The 24,164-nt window shown below is 34.4% G+C and overlaps 1 protein-coding gene across 10 annotated transcripts in view; it reads right to left on the minus strand.

Moving 5' to 3' along the window:
* FKBP5 (FKBP prolyl isomerase 5) overlaps positions 1-24,164 on the minus strand; it is a 169,063-nt gene that overhangs the window by 70,129 nt on the left and 74,770 nt on the right. For 6 of the 10 annotated variants that reach the window (XM_069073523.1, XM_069073528.1, XM_069073519.1 and 3 more), the window contains exons 3-4: positions 19,398-19,526; positions 16,414-16,558 (exon numbers count right to left, since the gene is read on the minus strand). In XM_069073523.1, coding sequence (XP_068929624.1) covers positions 16,414-16,558; positions 19,398-19,502 — 250 coding nt within the window. In that variant the 5' untranslated portion in view covers positions 19,503-19,526. The remainder of the gene's footprint in view (positions 1-16,413; positions 16,559-19,397; positions 19,527-24,164) is intronic. The other 4 variants (XM_069073524.1, XM_069073520.1, XM_069073527.1 and 1 more) reach the window with 1 other exon arrangement.

Genomic DNA, 24,164 nt, shown 5'->3' on the forward strand with positions numbered 1-24,164 from the left:
TTATATATGAATGGCTCAGTCATATAGAGTGATATGACCATAGTTAAAACTATGATAAGAAAATGAGAGTTATAAAAAATAATAGCTATTAAAATTAGATATGAAATCAATGAATGATTAAAAATGGTAACAATTGGCACTAAATACATTATTTAGCTGCAAACATCAAAGTTCAAGTAGTCTGTAAACCACAAATTCAAACATCTTAATCTATAATAAGATATTGATGAATTTCACTTATTTCTCATTGTTAGCAGTGCTCTGACATAATCAAACATGAAATAAAAACAATGGAAAGGCCAACATAGTGCTTTTGGAAACAGGTGTAACGTGGCACCAACACAGTATTATGCATATGTATCTTCTACTAATTATTCTGGTCTACTTTCTCCCTATTAAATCTCTTAGTCTTGGGGCGGCTAGGTGGCACAGTGAATGGAGTGCCAGCCCTGGAGTTGGGATGACCTGGGTTCGAATCCGGCCTCAGACATTTAACACAAAAACTAGCCATGTGAAATTGGGCAGGTCACTTGACCCCAACTGCCATCCAAAAAAAGCAAATAAATAAATAAATGAATGAATGAATAAAAAAAAATGACTACAAAACATCTACAACTTCAAAGAAAAACACAGCTCAGGCAAAAGTTCAACTAGAATTCCTAGAAAAGATAAAGAGTTCAATTTAAAAAAAATCTTAAAAAATGAAATGAGGGCATTGAAAGAAAAAATTGGAAAAGAAAATGGGAGCTACATAAGAAAAGAATTGGACATCTACCCAGCAAAACTGAGTATTTTCAGGGGAAAATATGGTTATTCAATGAAATAGAGGACTTTCAAGCATTCGTGATGAAAAAACCATAGTTGAATAGAAAATTTGACATTTAAATACAATTAGCAAGAGAAGCATGAGAAGGTAAACAGAGAAAAGAGATCATAAGAAACTTATCAAAGTTGAACTATTTACATTCCGACATGTAAAAACGATAATTGTTACTTGTGAAACTTTTCTCAGTATGAGAATAGTTGAAGGGAATATAAATGCATATATATGTATACATACATATATGTCTATATAGGAAGGTATATGTGCGTCTGAATACATATGTGAGTGTGTATATATGTGTACAGGTACACATAGACGGAGGGCACAGGATCAATTGAATAGGAAGGGATGATATTTAAAAAACAAAATTAAGAGGTGAGAGAGGAATTTAATGAGAGGAGACAGGGAGAGACAGAATAGGGTAAATTATCTCATATAAAAGAGGCAAAGGAAAACTGTTACAATGGAGGGGAAGAACAGGAAGGCAAAAGGGAATGAGTCAACCTTACTCTCATTGAATTTGGCTTAAGGAGGGAATAATATACACACTCAGTTGGGTATCTTACCCTACAGGTAAGTGGGAGGGAAGGGGATAAGAGGGGGGGATGATAGAAGGGAGGGAAGATTGGGGGGAGGGTAAATAGAAGCACACTCTTTTGAAAAGGGACAGGGTCAAAGTAGAAAACAGAACAAGTGGGGGGGCAGGATAGGATGGAGGGAAATATAGTCAGCCTTTCATAATATATTCAATATGGAAATGTTTTATGTAACTACACATGTACAACCTATATTGAATTGCTTATCTTCCCAGCAAGGGTGGGTGAAGAGGAAAGAAGGGAAAGAATCTGGAATTCAAAGTTTTAAAATCAAATGCTTAAAAAAATTATTATTATTATTATTATTACATGCAACTGGGACATTAGATATACAGGCATTGGGGTATAGAGATCTATCTTGCCCTATTGCAAAGTCGGAGGAGGGATGGGGAAGGATATAGGAAAGAGCAGATTGGGGGAGAGGGTATTCAGTGGGATCACTGTTTTAGGGTGGTGGGTAGGGGAAAGAGGGAGAAAATTTGTAACTCAAAATCTTGTGGAAATGAATATTGTAAACTAAAAATAAACATAAAATAAAAAAAAGAAATTACCAAGAGGAATAACTGAGAGAAACATAGGAAGATTTGTATGGACTGAAGTAAATTAGAAATAAATAAAAACAAAACCAAGGGAGCTATATACACAGTGATTGTAACCATGTAAATGAAAAGATCACTAAAAGGAAGTAATTGAAAAACCAATGAAGGTCCTGGAGAAGAGATAATGAAACATACCTCGTCTCTCACAGCAGAGAGGCAGGAATTACCAGGACAGAATACTGAAGAGATTGTCATATGCAGTCACAGCACTGGATGTTTGTGCTTAATTGTTTTTCTTTGTCACAAGTGAAGGTTCAGTCTTGAGGGGAATGGGGGGGATGACCATCGTGCAACAACAAAGGATAATGATGCAATGACAAATGAATTAAATTAAAAAAAATACATATGTAATAGAGACCTGTTGCTTTTAGCATTACTATGTGGTTTGGCTCTTTTGTTAAAAATAAAACTTTCTAGGTTCCCGAATTTCCTCTTGCCAATTGTGACAGCTTTAACTGACTCTTCTATAAAATGAGGAAACTGGACCTGATGACCTCTGAAGTTCCATCTTAATCCATCTCCTCCAATAAAATCAATTTAGTTAAAAAAAAATAATTAGAAAAGGAATTAACAGCTTGGCATAAGAGATACAAAACCTAATACAAGCAAAAAGTTCCCCAAAATTAAATTAGAGCAAATGGAAAAAAATGACTACAAATAACAATAAAAACATTAAAACAAAGTAAAAAAAACTGAAAAAAATTGGAGGAAATGTAAGGTATTTCATAGCAAAAACAACCTGACCTGCAAAATAAACTGAGGAGGGATAATTTAAGAAATATCTAAACTACTTGAAAGCCATCACCAAAGGGGGAAAGAAAAGAGCCTAGACATATATTTCAAGAAATCGTAATAACAATAATAATAAATTGCCCAGAACTCTTAGAACCAGAAGGTAAAATGAGAATAGAAAGAATCTACTGATTATTTCCTAAAAGAAATCCTAAAATAAAAACTCACAGGAATATCATGGCCAAAATCCAAAGCTTTTAGGTCAAAGAAAAATTACCAAAAAAACCCAAAACCCAATTACTGCAAACAGTCAGACAGAATTCAGTACTAAGGAGCCAACTATCCAGCTCCTAAGATTTAGGAGCCATCACTAGAAAGAAGTGGGGAAAGCCTGAAAAGCAATATTCAATGAGACAAAAGATGACTTACCGCCAAAAATAACTCACTCAGGAAAAACAATAACAATATACTATAATAATAATCATAATCATAATATAATCCTATAAGGTAGGAAAATCAATCTTTAATGAAGTATAAGACTTATGAGCATAGAAGCTCTGAAGAGTAAACATGAAGTGTCAAGAGAAACATAAAAAGACAAAAATGAAAAATCACAAGGGCCTAAACAATGATAAACCATTTATATTACAACATGGGAAAATTATGCATGAGTATTCTCAGAAAACTATTTTCAGGAGTTACAGAGGGAGTCTAATTAGGAAGAAGGCCTGGGAGTGGTTCTGTTATAACTTGATGATCTTAAAAGAAAAATTGAAAGGGAGGGAGAAGAGAAATTCACTAAGGGGGAAAGGGAGAGGAAGAAAAGGGAAAATTATCTCTAACTGTGTACTGTTAGAATGAGTAGGTGGAAATCTTATAAACAAAGAGGAAGGGGGAGAGCAGGTGAAACTTTAACCTCACTCTAACTTAAACTGGTAAAAGAAGGGAAAAATACACAGCTGGGTACAAAAATACATTTCATTCAAAAAGGAAACAGGATCAAATGACAAGAAAGGAGGGGAAAAGAGGAAAGATTAAGGGAAGGACTAATCCTAAGTAAAATAAACTCTAAGGATGCATAAAAATATTTATGGCAGCTCTTTTTGAGGTGGCAAGAAAACAGAAACCAAGGTGGTGCTTACCAATTGAGGAATAGCTGAACAACAAGTTATGGTATGTAATTGTGATGTTATTATGAGAGAGCTGTAAGAAATGATGAAGGGATAGTTTCAGAGAAACCTGGGAAGACTTGTTTGAAGCAATGCAAAGTGAGGCAAGTAGAACCAGAAGTTTATAGAGAGACAACAATACAGGCATACATTGCTTTACCGTACTTAGAAGATACTGTGTTTTTTATAAATTGCTTGTTTGCTGTTTGTCCTTCGTTCTCAAAGAGGACCATGATGTCAGGAAAGTGATGCTATGACATACAAGTGAATTGAATTTAAGTGAGAGAGAGCTGTGCAAAGTTACCAGTCTCACTTTCTCCTCCAGGGCCCAGGGGACAGTTATAAATCAAGACAACTGGAGATGGCCCAGGAAGCAGTTGGGGACCTTGGCCTTTTCAAGAAAAGGTCTTTAATAGGTCTCAGTTTTCGGTAATTAAGTTTTAATAAGAAATGAGGATTTTTTTTTTTTAATGATCTGAGAGGGGAAGACCCTCAGGGTTTCTGGCCAAACAGAAACAATTACTATTTACATTCTGAGCCAATCAGGACGATTTGGCCTGGGACCCACTGTTGGCCAATCAGTGACAGGGTGATTTGGGGTTAAGGCTGGTTTTTGAGAGGAAAAAAAAATTAGCTTCAGAGATTAAAATTTACATTTCCTTTCTGCAGAGCACCCCATAAGTAAGGGTGTGATACCCTATGTGAAAGGAAGGAAGGAAGAAAGAACAGGATGTGGTCATATCACGTTTTGGTGTCACATTTTGTCAATTCTCAAAATATTTCAAACTTTTATTATTATTATTATATCTGTTAGGGTGATTTCTAGTTAGTGATCTTTGATGTTATTATTGTAATTGTTTTAGGGTGCCATGAACACATTCATATAAGACCACAAATCTATTGATTAATGTTGTGTCTGTTCTGACTATTCCACCTTTAGGCCACCCCCCCCCCCCCTTCCCGTTTTTGGTATCCCTCTTCTCTGAGACACAATGATACTGAAATCAGACCAAATCCTAGGATGGCCTCTAAGTGTTAAGTGAAAGGAAGAGTAAACTAATGTGGCAAACTTCATTTTTGTTTTATTTTAAGAAATTGCCACAACCATACCAAACTTCAGCAACAATTACTCTGATCAGTCAGGCAAGACCCTCTTTTTTTTTTCTTTAGCAATAAAGTATTTTTAAATCAAGTCAAGTATGTTGTTTTTTTAGACATAATGCTATTGCACACATAATAGACTATGTTTATACTATACAGTGCAGTATAAACATAACTTCCATACCTACTGGAAAACCAAAAAGTTCATGTAACTTGCTTTACTGAGATACTGCCTTTATTATAGTGGTCTGGAACTGAATCTGCAATATTTCCAAGGTATGCCTGTATTATAAAGTCAAACAACTTTGAAAGACTTAGAAATAGGGATTAACACAATGACCAAACATAATTCCAAAGTGGTACTCTCAGAATACAAAATAAATAAAAGGTACTTTTAGGGTAGAGGTATAAGTAGCTAAAGGGCAAGGGGGAAATCAAGCCAAAGGCAGTGCGTAAGTAGAGAGAAAGAGAGGGAAAAAGGAAGGAAAGCAGGAAGGAAGAGAAGAAGAAGGTTTTTTGGTGTAGGAAACCAGAAGCCAGGAATTCTAAGAAATAGAAATGAGGAATACATTCCAGGAATAGGAGATATGCTGTTCAAAGGTACGAAGAATACAGAGCCTTGTGTGAAGCTGTACTTATTGGTTAGACTGAAAAGTGCAGGAAGGGAAATAATATATATTACAACTATATAATGCTCCCCAAAGAAATAAAATAAAAAGAGACCTATATGTACAAAAATAGTAGAGTTTTGGGGGGGGTTTTGGTAGCCAAAAAATGGAAACTTAAGATATCCTCAACTTGGGGAATAACCAAACAAATTGTGGTATTTAAAAAGAATATTATTGAATCATAAGAAATTATGAAATGGACAGTTTCAGAGGAAAAGTAGAAGCTTTTTAAAAACTGATATAAAGCAAGAAGAGCTAGTAGAACAATTTATACAATTATCATAACACAGAAAACTTTGAAAGACTTCAGAACTCTGATTAACTAAGTATACTGTTATTCTAAATCTAATTTCTGCCACACTATGTCCAGTTTTCCCAGTAGTTTTCTTGTCAAATACTAAGTCCTTCCCTCAATAACTATAGTATTTGGGTTTATGAAAAACTATGTATTTGTTTTATTCTATGTGTTGTATATCAAATATATTCCACTGATTTGATACCTCTCTCTCTAATTAGTAACAAATCATTTTAATGACTACTTCTTTGTAGGGTCATTTAAGATTGAGCACTGAAAAATCCCCTTCCTTTACACTTTTTTCCCCTCTTAATATGGGGCGGCCAGGTAGCACAGCGAGTAAGAGCACGGGCTCCAGTGTTGAGGAGACCTGGAGATCAAATCCCAGGCTCAGACACTTAGCACCCACCCAGAAACACCTGGCCGTGTAACCTTGAGCAAGTTACTTAACCCCAATTGCTTAGGGGTGGCCAGGTGGCTCAGAGAGTAAGAGCACTGGCTCCAGTGTCGGGATGACCTGGATCAAATCCGGGCTCAGATACTCAGCACCACACCCAGAAATAATAACTGGCCGTGTAACCTTGAGCAAGTTACTTAACCCCGATTGCTTTATTAAAAAAAATATATATTATGCTTGATTATCTCAAGCACAATAACTTTTTGTTCTTCCATATGATGTTATTATTTCTTCTGTGTCTATACAACATTCCTTTAGAAGTTTGATTTGAACAGCACTGAATAAGTTGATTTAGTTAGTATCATAGTTTTCATTATATTGACTCATCCTATCTACAAGCAATTAATATTTCTCCAATTATTTAGGTTGTATTTCTACAAATAGCGTTTTATACTTTGATTCATACAGGCTTTGAGTGAATCTTACTAGATAAAATCTCAAATATTTTATAGTTTCTGTAGTTATTTCTAATATAATTTCTCTTTTGAGCACTTCCTGTTGGGTTTTGTTGGCTAAGCTGTATATAACAATACTGATGATTTATGTGGTTTTATCTTATACCTTCAAACTCTGCTACAGTTATTATTATTTCAATTATTTTTTGGTTGATTCTTTAGGGTTCTGCAAGTATACCATCATATCATCTGCAGAAAGCAATAATTTTGTTTCCTCTTTGCATAAGCTTGTTCTTTCAATTTATTTTTTCTTTATTGCTATAGTTAGTATTTCTACACTATGTAACTTGTTGGGGAATAAAATGTAAATTCTTATTTTACTCCTGATTTTAGTGGAAAGGCCTCTAATTTTTTTCCATTTCATACAATATTTGCTACTGAATTTTTAAAAAATACTATTTACTATATTAAGGTCGAATTATTCCTGTGATTTCTAGGGCTCATAATAAAAATGTATGGGTGTGTTAATGTGATTTTTATTATTTATGTTAATATGGCTTATTATATTTTCTAGTCTTATCTTGAATTAATTCTTCATTATTGATATAAACTCAACATGGTCATCATCATGGATGATCTTTTTAAAATGGTGGTGCCTACATGTTAATATTTTATTTATTTATTTCTGTGCAATATTCATTAAGACTAAGTTGTCTTTTTCTGCTTTGTCTCTTCCTGGTTTAGGCATCAAGATCATATTTATATTGTTGAAAAAGACTGGAATAGTGTCTTCTTTCCTTATTAATTAAAACAATAATAATAGAATTAATTTCTCTTTTAAAGCTAACATAATTAACATACATTTATTTGGTCCTGGAGTTTTTTTTTCCCCTTTGGAAGTTGACTAGTGGCTTGTTCAGTTTCTTTTTCTGATATTGAGCTTAAATAGTCTATTTTTTTGTAAATATTCACCTATTTTCTCTAAGTTATCAGTTAGCTAGCATAATTGAAAAAAAAAATCCCTACAATTTTCTTTACTTCTTCAGTTACCATTTTTGTTATAAATAACTTAGCTTTCTTCTTCCCTTTTAAAATCAGGTTAATTAGTAGTTCAAATATTTTAGTAGTTTTTTTTTAAGTTTCTAACTTTTATCTATCAATTCAATGGCTTTTTTGCTCTCAATTTTTAATTGATTTTTTTTCTATAATCTTCATAATTTCTATTTTGTAATTTGGTTGGGGATTCCTGATTTGTGATTGTTTGAACTTTTTAAATTTTATGCCCAATTCACTGATTTGTTCTCTCTTTTTTTGTTGACAAAAATGTTTAGAGATATGCATTTTCCTCTCAACTGCTTTAGTTGCATCTCTTAAGTTTGGGTATGTTGTCTCATTATTGTAATCTTCTTTGATGAATTTTTTTAATGTTTCAATAATTTTTTCTTTGACCTATCAGTTCTTTAGAACTATGTTAATTTGTTTCCAATTACTTTTAAATTATTTCTCTAAGGATACTTTATTTTTCATTTCATTATGATGAGTAAATGTATTTATTTACTATGTTTATTTTTCTATATTTTTGGTAAGGTCTTTATGTTTCAATATGTCATTAATTTTTGAAATTATGTCAACCTGAGAGGTTATGTAAATTCCTTTATATTTACATTCAGCAATGATCAGAGTATACATCATCTTCAATTTTTCTAAAGTTCTATTCAAGTCTTTACTTTTCTTTTTTCATCTTTTGGTTAGTTTTGTCTAGGTGTAAAAGGGGCATATTAAGATATTCCACTACTGAAGTTTTACTATTTATTTCTCCCTCCAATTTAATTTTTGCTTTGAGTATTTAAGTGCTGTTTTATTATGCGCATATATAAAATATTGATTTCTTATCTATGGATCCTTTAAGCATGCAGCAATTTTTCTGCTTATCTTTTTAAATCTTATCTATATTTACTGGAGACTAACCTGAATTGCTACCTTTGCTTTTTTGAGTCCAGCTGAGGCACAACAGATTTTGCTCCAGCCCCTCACTTTAACTCTGTGTGAAAATTTGTGTTTCAAGAATGCTTCTTATAAATAATACACTGTCAGATTCTTTCTAATCCATTGTTACCTTTCTCTATTTTATGTATGAATCCATCCCATTCAGTTTCATGATTATGACTTTTTTGTATATTTTCCTTTATCTTGTCTTTTTTAATCACGAATAAATACAAAATATGAAAGTAGTAGAAGAGAAAGAATTTCCCTGACACTTGGGGAGTAAAGAAGCCTGTTTCTTCTCTGTTGGAATTCATTTCTTCCTACCTTAATACTGATTTTTTTTTTTACTTTTTCTTCTTTTAATTCACCCTTCAAGTTTCACCCTCTATCATTCAAGTTTGTTTTGCTTATGACTATTCCTTTAGATATCCTGCCCCCCTAAAGCCCTCATTACCCCTTCTTTGTCGCTGTCCTTTATTTCCAATTTGATTTTTAATGTATTTCTATACCAAAATTTATGTGTATAATTGTGTTCAATATGCCTTTATTCAATTCAGATGAAAACTAGGTTCATGGGATGCCCATTACCTCTACTCTTTCCTCTATGACTTAAAAGATATTAAGATTCTGAGAAGATGTTTATATGTTATCCTCTTAACATGTAAACAACTCATCCTCACATATACTGCTTCAACTAAACAAATATGTATACCTTTTTATATTTCTCTTAGCACCTATGTTTTCGTTTGAGACAGGTGGTACAGTGGATTAAGCGCTGGGCCTAGAGTCAAGAAGACCTGACTTCAAAGCTAGCTTGACTGACCCTGGGCAAGTCATTTAACTTTTGTTTGCCTGTTTCCTCAACTGTAAAATGGAATTAATAACAGCACCTACCTTGCAATGTTGTTAAGATTAAATAAGATATTATGAAAGCTCTTAGCACACTGTTTGGCCTATAGTAAGTGCTATATAAATGCTTATTTCCCCTTCCCATTTCAAAATATTTACTTAATTCTGGTCCTTTTGTCAGGAAGGTTTAGAAATCTTGTTTTTCCACTTATTCTTCCTGTAGTCAGATTACACTTTGCTTTGTCATATAGGTTATCTCTGGTTGTAAACCTTTTATCTTTTGCCTTTTGGAATATATTATATTCCAAGTTCTCCTCTCTTTTAAAACGGAAACTACCAAGTCTTATGTAATCCTTATTGCGGCTCCTTTGCATCTGAACTCTTTTTTGGCTATGTGTACAATTTTTTTTTTCTTTGAGCTAGAAGCTCTGAATTTTGGCTATGATATTCCTGGGAATTTTCAATGTGTAGTTTCTTTCTGGAGGTGACAGGTAGATTCTTTCTATTTTCACTTTGCTCTCTGGTTCTAAGATTTCTCAGCAATTTTCATTCATAATTTCCTGAACATTTTTTCCCCTGATCATAGTTTTCAGATAGTTGGATAATTCTTAGGTTTATCTTTCCCCCTGACCTGAGTTTCCAGGTCAGTTGTTTCTCATATTATATTTCTCAGAATTTTTTCTTTTTTTTCAATCTTTTGGTTTTCTTTTGATAATTCTGGTTGTCTTATTCAGTTATTTTCTCTCTGGTCTATTCAAATTTTCAAGGCATTCAGTTCTTGAGTGAAGTTTTCCACCATCTGTTCTAAAGTATCAAATTTCCTTACCATACACTTCTCTCCCTAGTTTTTCCATCCTCTATCTTGTTTCATTTTCTTTAGGTATTCCTGAAGTTCCAAGGCTTTATCCGGACTTTTTGTGGGATCGTTGTCTTCTTTGAGGCTTAAAAGACTTACCCTTGGAAGTCTTTCAAACCAAGTATTTGTTCCTGGTGTTTGGAGTTTTCCTTGGTTTTTTTAAGTGGAGAGATTAGGAGGTGGCCTGCTTTTGGGTCAAACTCCACAAATGTAAGCTGAGTATAGGGCCCCACCCCCACTGCTATTTCAGGGACCTAGCCACAGGCTTCAGGGAAGTTTTGGAATGTATTTTACTTAAGGCCTTTCTCAGCTTTGGGGCCCTACCTTTCAATGCTCAGAGGCTACTGGTTAGAAACTGTTGGGACTGAACTTACCGCAGGCACTGTTCATCTCAGGCCTTGGACTGTTGTGCTGGATCAGCCAAAATGCCTTGTAACTGCTCCCTTTCAAGCCAATGTTAGGCATAAACTCAGGGATTAGGCTACCCCACGTCAACGCAGGAAAAGCTGTGCTGAACTGACTAAAACACCACAAAGTCACTCTTCTGCATCCATGTGTCTCAGGAAAGGTTCAGGTTGGGCTTTGGTGCTACCAAACTCAAGCAGTAAGTGCTGCAACTGCTCCACAGGCTCCAGGAGCTGTGTTTCACTCTTGCCCTCAATGCTTTGTGTGGAATGTGCCCCAGCTTGCTATTCACGTTGCAGGACTCTGAGGAGGTCTCCTCAATGGATTCTCATGTTGGGTGAGGGAGTCCAGAAATTATTCTATCTCCTAGTAGATTGGTGTATATCTAACCCCTAATGGAATATGTTCAGGGACACTAGAACACTCCCATTTTTCTACCTCAACCTAAATTTGTTTTCAACAGGGAAGTTTAGAAGAAGAGTGGTTTTAAGGGGAAAGATAATGAAATCTCCTTAGGATATGTTGAGTTTAAAATTCTTATAGTATTTCCAGTTTGGGAAGTACAAGAGGCAGTTGCTGACATAAGCCTAGATCTTGGGAGAGATTCATGCTGGATATGTAGATCTGTGAATCATCTGCTCAGAAATGACAATTAAATCTATGAGAACTGATGAGGTTACTGACAGGGAAAAAGGATAGAAGAGTACCCAGAACAGAGTCTTGGGGGTACACATAATAATTAGGAATTGTGATATGAATGATGAACATACAAATAAGATTGAGAAGGATTAGTTATAAAAGAGGAGAACTCAGAGAAAGTAGTGTCATGAAAGCCTAGCAATGAAGTCAGAAATAACAATGGGGTGTACTTTAGCATGTTTGAAATGAAAAGAGAAGGGAACATAAGGAGAGACTGAATATGAGAGAGAAAAAGGAGATGATTGAGAGGTAAATCTGCCAGAGAAAAGGGGAGAGGATGTGATCAAGGGCATAAATATAGGGACCGGAAAAGGAGAAAACTAGGGGTAATGACAAGGGATTTTTGAGAGGAAGAGGAGAGGAAAAATAAGTAATGTTGGCTGAAAAAGTGGAATAGAAGAGATATGAGAGGCTTGAGGAGATAAGAAAAAGTTTGGAAAGGTTCTTTGGGGAGACAGGTGAAGGGAGCCAAAACATCTGATCCAGGAATCAGGCTGGTCCTAGATAAGTTAGCTCTTGGGCTTTCCAGAGGCCAGTCCATAGGGTTCGGTCCTAGTTTTCCCATGAGAAGTGGCTGTAAATCAGAGCCTTCCTGATATCCTGTGATCCAGGCTTGTGCCCTGTTCTCCAGAAGGTGATAGCTGCCTTTCAAGATTTTTATACATTCTTAGATACTATTCTTTCAGTATTGGAATCAAGGACATGGTTATCTTCAAGGCCTAAACTGACATCACTGTCTGGCATCTTGAAATTGAACAAAGCAGTATTAGAAAACTACATGACCTATAATTACCTTCATTGTTTCATTACTCTATAGAAACCTTGCTTATGGTATTAATAAACAGACTGCAGTTATCAATCATGCCTGGACCACGATTTTTTGCACTTTCTCAGGCTAGTGTGTCTCTTTAGTGAGGAATAAAAATACTGCTCTGCTACAGTGAGGTAACAAATATATAATGGATCAGTTTTGGTATGTGTCTTCTTCCAGTTTCATTTAGCAGCAGGTGAGTAGGAACAGAACTGGCAGACAGTAGAATAATACAGAGTATGGATCGTGAAGCTTGGAAAGGGATAAGCAGCAACAAGGCAAGGGGACAAAGGATTTGAAAATAGAAAGCATTGTAGATTTGAAATGGTTAACTACAATGTCAAGACTAAGAAGGGAGAAAATGGCAGTCATAATGGTCTGAGAAGTATTGATGGGGGCAGCTCGCTTGCTCAGTGGATCTTTCTGAGTTCAAATCCAGCCTCAGACACTTACTAGCTGTGTGATCATAGGCAAGTCACTTCACTCTGTATCTTGGTTTTCTCATCTGTAATATGAACTAGAAAAGGAAATGGCCAACCTCTTCTGGATTTTTGCCAAGAAAACTTCAAACAGGGTTATGAAGAGTCAGGCAAGGCTGAAATGACTGAACTACAACAACAAAGTATAGGGAGAGATAGAATGGTAGACAGTTATGGTTAAGAACTGACATTTTTGTTTGTTTTTTTAATCACTTAAGGTAATGTTATGATCCATATGTGACCTTATGACCACCTTGCACAGAGATGAGCTGGAGTGGAAGACTAGGTCATGGGATCTGAGGAGACTGAGGGACTTGGAGGTTAGAGGGTTTGAAAGAATATCAATAGAAATATTGAAGTCTCCAAAAATAAGGTCAGGAATAGGGGAGAAAAGAAAGACAGTGAATCCGGTATTGAACTCAAGAAAGAAAGGAGAGTAACTCAAGAAAGAAAAGAAAGAGAAAGGGGAAGCAGACAAAAGCCACCATGACTTAAACAGGGAAAAATATTTCAATTGAATGAACTTCAAAGGAGAAGCAGTTATTGAGTGATGGAGGCACCTAGAAAGTCTGGAAGCAGTAGGAAGGATTAAGCAGTATCCTAAATCCCCTGTTAGGATAAGTGTGATGGAGATTATGAGAAAAGGTACAACCAGTGCTAGAAAGGATAGCGAAAGATAGACCATCACTTGGTGGAAGCTAGATCTCTTGTTAGTGGATGCTAATGAAAGGAATGAGAGGAAGAGGTTCAGAAAACAGGAAAAGTTGCAAATTATAGAATGGGAATTCCAGAGGACAAAGAAGAAAGAACAGACAGACAGAGCTGGCATGCAATGGCAACAAGGTTGAGAACTCAACTGACTGGAAAGATGGTAGTGCTCTTGACTATAAAGGGGAAATTCGGACAAAGGATGGGTTTGGAGAAGTGGTGATGAGCTCTGTCATGGGCTGAATTTGAGATGTTTCCAGAAAATCTAGTTTGAAATGTCCAATTAGGCAATTGGTGATGTAAGACTAGAGGATAGGAAACAGACTATAGCTGAGTATATGCAGAGAGATGATAACTGATGGGATCACCAAGGGAGAAGAATGTTGAAAGAAAAGAGGGACTGAACAGAGCTTTGGGGATATTGTGGATTTTAATTGGTTAATCTCAGTATCAAGACTAAGTTAACTAAAATAGTTAGGGGGTATTACATGGATGATGAATGAGAAAAGGAGACTAAAGTGTGATTGAATAGATAAGAAGAGAACCAAGAGAAAACAGTCTCAAAGAATTCAAAGAAGCTAAGACCATCCAGGAGGAGAGTGCTCAACAGTGTCAAATACTGAAGAGAGGTCAAGAAAGATAATGATTTGGAAAGCAGGTCATTAGATTCCACGATTAGGAGATCATTGTTGATTTTGGAGAGTGGTATCAACTGGATGATAAGGCCAGAAACTAGACTTATGGTTAAGAAGAAAATGAGGGAAGGGGAAATGGAAGCACCAGGGATAGACTAATTCTTCAAGGAATTTAGCTGAGAATGGGAAGACAGATAAAGGACAAAAGCTAGTGAGGATCTAGTGAAAGTTTTAATATAACACAAATCTATGTGTTAAATTAGGACATAGTCTAAATTTCTTTCTTTTTAATTAAATGCATGTTGCTGTGATCATGGAAATATATCTTCTGGTAGTCAATGGTGATAAATGTCATCTGAGGTATACTGGAACTCCACATTATCTTACTAGCAGTGCCTGAGGGTATTTGAGGTTGTAAGTCATATACAGGTCTGTTTATTGGGAAGAGGAAAGGAAGGTTTGTTTCTTTGTACACTTTAATTCTTAGGTCTTTAAAGATATTAGAGAAAGTTTCACAGAAATTTAAAGATAGAACAAATCTTCCATTTTACAGAAAAGGAAAATGAAACCCAAAGAAGTGAGGTGATCTGTCCAAGGTTATACACATGTAGATAGTGACAAAGCTAGAATTAAAACCCAGGTCTCAATTCTCAATCAGAATTCTTTCCACTATAATATAAAACTTTAGTTAAATATTTCCTTTGTTCTCTAGTTAGCATTTTTTAAAGGGCCGTTCAGAAAAATAATTCTCTTTGTTCAAATCTTTAGAGAAGTTAAATTAAGGGATTATCTTTAATAGTAAGTGTAGAATTTTCTGGGGAATGTGGAGAGGAAAGAAAGAAACTAGAACTCACATAGTTTACTTGTTAAGACCTTAGTGACGAAAGGAATTCTTATAATAGAAAAAGTTCTATATTTGGAGTCAGAGGACTTAGCTTTAAATTCTGATTCTGACATTACCTACATAACTTTGGTCACCACACCTTGTTGACCCCTCAATTTCCTCAACTGCAAAGTAAAAGGATTGAACAAGCTAACCACTGAAGTCTCTCTTGGCTCTAAAGCTATGATTCTATAGTCCTAGGATATAACTTTTAATTATGCTTAACTCCCTGAAAAGACAAAGTCTATGGGAACAAGAAATATGGAGAAATGAAACAAAAAGGATAAGAGACTTTATGGTTCTGTCAATTAAGAGATACATCTATGCCTTTAAGAACCAAAATGCAACAAATTTGACCATGGTAGTTATTAAGTAGAGAGAAACTGAATATAGTACTATTTTTGGCAATTTTTTTAAAGGAAAAAAAACCCTGTAATCTATTAAATAAGCAATCAGCAATTCCTTTTCATTCTTCCTAGGCTGCCAAGTTATTCAGGCACAAGAATACAATGAAAAAAATTAATCTCACAAGAAGTACTAATTTAACTATGAAGCTCCCAATCCTACAAAAAAAAGATAATAAAAGCACAGGATATGGAAAGGGTCCATCAAAGGCAATTAGAAGGGAAGAATAGGATTAGAGATGGAAAAAGTCACCAAAATATACACTTCCTGAAGCCAATGTAAATAGAGGCTTAGTGAGGGTTTCAATTGATCAGTTTTTCATTAAGCATTTTATTCCTCAGGTGAGGGATAGACTATCTCAATCCTCAGCCTGGTGTTTAGCTATTCTTGTGCTTGGGCCAAAGTGCTTAAATTGCATATTCTAAGTACTTAGAAGGAAAGGGCAATAATGAAACTCGATAATGAAATGATGGTGATTATGGGAATTTCTCTTTGTCCGCCACCACATCCAATGGGGAAAAAAAAGTTCAGTGAACTTCCCATGGGAACAAAAACAACTAGTTCAGCCTATAGAAAGAAGGAATCAGAATAGTAATAATAATGGAATGTAAACACTAGCATTTATTAGATACAGAGGGCTAGCTTTACTACACATATTTGTCCCTTTTCTTGTCAGAAGAAAAATGATAGAATTAATCAACTGATTACATTAAAGGCACTGAAGAAAAAACAACCACCATGCCTAAGATTCTAAAATAATCCTACTTTAACAAGGTCAATCTCTCTCTATTCCTCTTCCTATCCAAATCATCAGTAAAAAATTTAAGAAGTGTGTTTATGACTCAGAAGAATACCCTCTTACCTTTGCCAAGACTGAAGACAAATGGTTCATTTCTATCATGACTGGAATCAAACTTTTTTCCATTGGACAGTTTTCCTTTGTAATGGACATAAACCTTGTCTCCAATCATTGGCATTTCCTCATTATTCCCCACTCTTTTGACAATCTAGAAAAGACAGACATCAAGAAATAAGAAGTGTGTTTCTACTTCTGATCATTAAATAAGGATCAGAAAGATAGGTAACCTGGTTCCTTTTTCTGGCAAAATAATAGTTAAACCACATTAGAGATGAGTATCTGTCCTATTTTTAACAGCTTTTACCACAACCTTGCTCAGCAATCTTTACTGTCAAGAAATTCTTCCTTATAGTCAATTTAAATACCTTATGTTGCAGTTTAAGCTCGTTTCAGGTTGTACTGTTTATTTCAAAGAAGAGTCATCAATCTTTCAAGCTCTACTGGACTCATTTCTTCCTTTCTCAAAACAAAATCCCTCCAAATCAAAAGACCAGGGAGTTGGTTCCTATACAATTTTAGCCACAAAGCACAATATTCAAGGACATCCAAGAAATGCCTAAAACAAAGCCTCATTGCACACTTCTCTTTACATCTTCCACCAGCCCAACACACAGCAGCTTCTGACTACAGAGTCTCCCAGGAGGTTTAAAATTTCATAAAGTCCTACTTCCTGGTATGACTAGCTATACTTCATATTATTTGAATAATACACATGGGTACAAAAGACTAACAACAGTATGATGCTGATCAACTTGTTTTTTAGTAAAGGAAATGCCAAAAGGACTCTGAAAAAAAAATAAGCAATCATAAAATCCATAATATTTATTTGTTTTGTATTTGGCAGTGGAGGCTGCTAATGTGTTGGGTCAGTTCTGGGAAAACAAAATCAGTTCCAGCTGTGTTGGTGGTGTAGTTTCTTCTGTCAATCATTTATGCAAAACTAATTATTCTGCAGTAGATAATACTCTATGGGGCAGCTTAGGTGGCAAGGTGGATATAGCACCAGGCCTGAAGTCAGGAAGACATTTCCTAGCTGGGTGACCCTGGGCAAGTCGTGTCACCTTCTTTGCCTCAGTTTCCTTATCTGTAAAATGAGCCAGATAAAGGAAATGGCAAACTACTCTAGTATCTTTGCTAAGAAAACCCAAAATGGGGTCACAATTAGATATAACTGAAAAACTACTGAACAAAAACAAAGATAACACTTCAGCTTACATCTTTTCTGAGGAGTAGAATTATTTGTAAATATTAGCGAATTATCTTAAATGATTTTTTTTCTAAAGCATGAACAGAAGACTCTGATTGGTAATTTTCATAGTTCAAGATCTTTGAGATTCTGGAAGGAAAAGAATCTTTACAGTCACTCTTATAGTCACTTTTTGGAAAAGAAAGTTTCACCATATTAATCTATCCAATCCAGATATTTTACTCATCATGTTCACAGACTTACAATTCAGATGCAAAAACTTGATCTAATCTTAGATACTGAATGTCAGTTATGTATTATGCTAGAAGTATCTGAACCTCAGTTTATGGCCATATGATCTTATGCCTAGTTATTGATAACAGAATTGTATCAAACACTTACAAGTGGAGGTCAAATCAGATTAAAAATAATTGGGAAATATTTAACAAAATAAATAAAATATATCATAATGTTAATATGTGGCTTTTTAGGTCAATATGCAACCAGCAGGGGTCCTAATGTACAGTTTTAGTAACCCTTTTCCTCTTTGAATTTGAAACCATTGCTCTAACATAAAGACTAATTATGAAGCAATAGGGTAAGTAAGAATTCCTAGGCTAAAACTTCAAACCCTTGACAAAGTTTTAGGGGCCCACAGCATCATTTCATCAATTCTGTTTCGGGAAGATAATATCATGACAAAAATTTAAGGCATTCAGCATCTGTCTCCACATATAGCTCTTATCAATCTCCAAAATTTGTTTTTGCACAAGAAGTTAATAGTAATACCTATACTATAACTATGGGAAGAGAGTTGAGTAATTAATAAAACTAGACAAAACCTGTTCAGAAAGATCTCCATTTGCTATGACTGAATACCAAATTGGTTAGCCAAGTGGTTCCAAATGAGGTATAGTTAATTCTCTATCAGCAAAATAGGTAGGAAAATTAATTCAATTATGCAAAATGGCTGTACACAACAGTAGAGTACTAGGCAAAGCATTAACCAGGTAAAAGACTGTGTTCTAGATGCAGCTTCACTACTATCAGAAGATTTTAGCCATGTAACCTTAAAAAGTCTCTTATACCCACTCAGTTTTCTTATCTATAAAATCAAGATAATACCTACAACATAGGGTTATCCAAATGGGATGATGTACAACTATTTTTAAATTACAAAGCATTGTAAAATGTCAGATAATATTAAATATGGGGCAGGATGGGAGAGTTAAGTTCAAAGGCAAGTTGATTATTTGATTGAATATCAAGAATTCACTCCACACAGGAACACTATATGTGTTAATGAAGTTCACCGATTTTGAACTTTGCAAGTTTGCTTGAAACTTTCATTTTTTATAATTTTAGTAAACTTATATGATTCTCAAAGCGAGGAATGGCTCTTGCTTACCAAGAAAAAACTTAAATTTTATTTTGGTGGTAGACAAAAAATATGAAATGTGACTAGGTAATTTTAAAAAATTCACTGATGCTTTTTTATTTTAAAAACACTATGGACGGGGCAGCTAGGTGGTGCAGCAAATAAGAGCACTGGCCCCGGCGTTGGGAGGACCCAGGATCGGTTCCAGCCTCAGATACTTAACACCCACACAAAATAACTTGCCGTGTAAACTCGGGCAAGTTACTTAACCCCAACTGCTTAAAAAAAACAAACCACTATCGACATTTCCTGATATCTTGTCCCCATGAATACTCTGTTCTCACAAACAAAGATGGTTAAAGAAAACATATTCAGATACTATATATATCATAGTCCCCCTAACATTCTTCACTAGGAACTTACCTTTAGGACACCGCGGTCTTTTTTGGGAGTAATGTCCTCTCCTCGTTCAGCAAGAACAACAGCTGGATTCTCTCCATCATTCTTAGTGGCCTCGTCGGTAGTCATTGTCTTTTATAAGGAGAATCCCTACTAAGAAAAAAACAAATGTATTTTGAGCTAGGAAAAAAATAACTTCATTGTTCAGCTCAGAAGCAATTATAAAATATGAACCCATTTCACCTCTTTTCCTAGCTAATATCTGACACTTCTTCACAGGGACCAACATGCTAACCTTTACTTACATAATCAAAACATACTTTAGGTCATCCTGTCCAAATAGTACTTAACTAAAAATCCCCTCTACAATATCCAACAAGCATAAGGCCAGGAACATATCTAAGGTATACATAATAGAATTCAACAAATATTTATTAAATGCCCCCCATATGCAAGGCTTTCCACTAGAGATTTTCCTCCAAGATAACATCCAAAAGGCATTATCTGCTATTCTTTGGGACTGGTCATCCAAACAGATCTGAGTTGACTTACACGAACTATTGTCTTGAGTTTATCACTCTATCTTACCCACAAGGGCAGCATGATAAATTTTATTAAATGTTTAGCTAAGGTTTAGGTAAACTTTATCTATAGTACTGCCTATAACTAAATCTAGTAACCCTGTCTAAACATAAAATAAGATTAGTTTGGCAGAACTTGTCTTTGATAAAATCATGCTGACTGGCACTTGGGTTATTACCACACATTTTTCTGGATAGTCATACACCATCTGTTAAATAACAAGTTCTAGAATTTTGCTAGGATGGACTTCTGGAAAGATGGCTGCATGAAAGGTAGTATCTAAGGCTAGCACCTCTCAATCACCTCTAAATAGAAAGAAATATATATATTTTTAAAAGTAAAGGAGAGATAGGAAAGAATTTATCAGAGGAAAAACCTCCCAGAACAATGAGTAGAAAGTTGATTTTTTTAAAAAGAGAGATAAGTAAACAACTAATAAAAAGGTCCAAACACAAATAATAAATGCTATAGTTAAAGAAAATGATTTGAAAATCTCTAATGAAAACTAAAAAGGAATAAACACAAGAACATAAAAGAGTTCTAAAGTACAATAAGGAAATAAAATGAAAAAAAATAAGGATAGAAATTGGGTAAAAAATAGAGCTCTCTAGGAAGAAACAAAAAAGGCAAAGAGTATAGAATTTAGGAGAAAACACAGGCAATTTCTTGAAGACAGTAGATCTTCTGAAAAAAGATAACAGATTTAGATTTTTAAAGCATAGAAGTGGAGAAGAAATTGAGAGAATAAAATCAAAAGATGAACAAGACTGGAAGAACACATAAAAACTACACAAGTCAAGACAATTGATGTTAAAGAATATGAAGATATAGATTCACAGGGTTTTTTTAGAAAAGTAAAATTTCCAGAAAGTCTGAATATAATACTACAGGAAATTCCTTGGAAATATTTGAAACAGAGGTCAAAACACAGATTAATGGAATTTACAGAAGACTAATGAAACCCCACATTTATCAAGAAATATGATCAAGCTTCAGAATTTCTATGTTAACAAATACTACAGGTAATCATATTAATCATATTGAACAATTTGGATTGTTTTTTTCTTTTGACATAAAGGATTTATACAAAAAGAAATGAGACAATTTTCATTCCAAAATAAAATATCCACTCAAAATTGAACTTAATAATCAATGAAAGATATACTTTTAGCAAAAGTGAGTAATGTGAGTTGTTCTTTCAGAAGAAACCAAAGGGAACAGGACTTTGACAAGCAAACAAAAGAAACATAAGAGAAACATAGCAAGAAAAGACCAAAAATAAAAATCAATGTTTACAAGTTTCTTAGACTAGAAAAATTTATTACTTTTTAAAACTCTCATCTTGTTTGCAGTTCATTAAAAGAAGAGAAAATATCTTGACAATGTTAAAGGAGTGAGGAGTTCAAAGAAAGGAAGGTAAGGAAAGGAGAAGTATGAAAAAAATGTTGGACTACAACATTTACTCCAGCCTTCATAAATTAACTTTTCGTGGAAGAAAAATGCACAGATATCTTTTAGACAGAGATATGGGAAGGATTGGGATGACGGAAAATTAGAGATGCACTGCTGTATATCCTGGGCCAAAGGAGAAGAGGGTTGTGGCATTTTCAGTCTCAATTTTAACACAAAGATAAATAAGAAAGAAATTATAGACTTCTTCATAATAGTTTACTACAGATAAGAGTTGGGGAGTTAAAGGGCAAGCAAAATCAACAAATCATTACCCTATCCAATTAGGGTAATGGACTTAGTTCTTATGAACTAAGAAGAACATGAAATTACCCCTAAAATGGGGGAAAATTCACAATGAAAGGAGTGAAAAAACAATTATCAGTAACCTGAATTTTATGTCAACAAAACCAAAAACTTAAATGAAAAGGATAAATAGATACAGACATATAATATCCAAAAAAACCTCCAAAACTGAGAATATAAATACTTCAGCTTCAGAAGGAGAAACTGATGAAGTCATAAATGAGCTCTCAAAGAAAAAATTCTTTGCCCAAATGGATTTGTAAGTAAATTCTATCAAACATTTAAAAAATAAATAAATCTCTCTGTTATTTACTCATATGGGAACAGGGACTAAGACTAGATCTGTAATTTCACAGGTGAAAGAATTCTCAGATGATAAAACTCCCTCTACCAGTGAAGGGTGACACCTTCTTGACAACTTAATCTTTGAGAGTTGTATAGAGAACTTAGAGTGTAAATGTTTTGCCCAGGGTCATAGCCAGTATACATCAGAGTCAGAACTTGAACCTAGGTCTTCCTGCCTCCAAGACTGGCTTCTTTATCCATTGAACCATGCTGCCTTTTGTGTAGAAATGTCAAAAGCACTCCTTATAAATCATAAGGAAAGAAACAACATAATCAATAGAAAAAATGTGAATTAATGATTCTAACCTAAACAAACGAAATAGTAAAAAATGGAGAATGAATCTACCAAACACCTTCTGTAATACAAATATGGTCCTGACATCCAGACCAGGGAGGGATAATGCAGAAAAAGATAACAAAACAGTATTAATAGATATTGATGAGAAAATGTTAAATTAAACACTGGGCAAAGAGATCATAGCAAAATATCTAAAAGTATACCACTTATAACCTCACTGGATTTACACCAGGATGCAAGAATTCAACAGTAGGAATCACTGAGCATAATCATATTAATAATAAAAATAAAAATCATATTATATAAAAAGGTACTTAACAAAACTTAGCACTTGTATATCTTAAATATGCTAAAATGCATAGAAACAGAAGGCTCTTTTCTTGCCTAAAACCCAGAGCTAACATTATTTTTAATGTTGAATAAATAACTAGAAATATCCCCAATAAGACTGAGGGAAAAGCAAGTTTATGAATATCATCATCCTCTTTTGACACATAAGAAATGCTAGTACAATGAGATTTTTAAAAAAGAAATTAAGGAAATAAGCTTGGGTACAGGGAATATAGAAGTTATCATTTGTAGACTATAACAATTGGAAACTCTAGAAAATCAAACAAAAAATTTCAAGTATTCCACAGAAAAAATGGATAGTGGTTTGGCAAAAAGTGGTTCAGAGCAACATCTTACCACGAATACCACAATAAAATCCAAATGAATAAAATATCTGAATAACAAAAGTTTAGCCATTAAAAAAAAGGTAACTGAAGGCTTTATTTCTTAGACCTGTGGACATGCAAAGAATCTGTAATCAGTCAAGGAAGAAAATATATTATAAAAGACAAATATTTATCATATAAAATTTTAAAGCTTTTGTACAAACAAGAACAATGCAAGCTAGAATAAGAAGATACAGGCTGGAAGAAAGTCATTGCATAAAGCATCCCTAATTAATATCTGACACCCAAAGTCCATAGGGAATTGATATAAACATCAGATTGTCATTTCTTAATAGAAAAATGGTCAAAGGATATCAAAAGTTTACAAAAGAATAGACAGAAATTAATGTAGAAAAATGCCCTTAACAACTATGATCAGAGAAATAAAAATTAAAACAACTCTTGGAATTTTACTTCACACCTAGAAAATTCAAAAATATTGTACAAGGGGCAACATGGTAAAGTGGACAGAGTGCTTGATTCTTGGCTTTTCACTTACTACCAATGTAACCTTGATCAATTCATCTTTGGGGCCTGTTTACTCTTCCATATGTAGTGCGGAGCAGGGGAAACTGCTCAGGTGACCCCTGATAAACTAATTTGCCCCCAGCCCATTTGATGAAATTGCAATATCTCAGGAATATGTGTTAAGATCTTAAAGGAGGTATATAAAGAGGGTGCTTATACTTTGTTTCCCCTAAGGAGGTAAAGTATAAACATTTCCTTAGGAGAAAATTATTACTCAGGGGTCACCTATATATAAATCAGAGTCCTGGGCCAGATATCTCTAAAGTTCTTTCAGGCTCTAAATTCCTGATCCTAAGATGTAAAAATCCAACACTGAAGGTTGTGAAAAGATAGGTACACCAATTCAGTGCTTGCTAGAGGAGCTGCAAATTGTTCTAATCACTCCAGAAAACAATCTGGAATTAAGCTACAAGAGTTATTGAATCATTCATATTCTTTGACCCAGTGATCCTACTACTGGGTTTATAATCCAAGGAAGTTATTAGGAACAAATAGCAACAAAAAAGACCCATGCATACCCCAATACATTTGTAGCAACACTATTTTTAAAACAAAGAAATGAAAAGA

This window comes from Petaurus breviceps, unplaced genomic scaffold (assembly GCF_028583685.1).
Source record: "Petaurus breviceps papuanus isolate PSGF00001 unplaced genomic scaffold, PetGlider_PUasm1.0 90865, whole genome shotgun sequence".
NCBI lineage: Eukaryota > Metazoa > Chordata > Mammalia > Diprotodontia > Petauridae > Petaurus > Petaurus breviceps.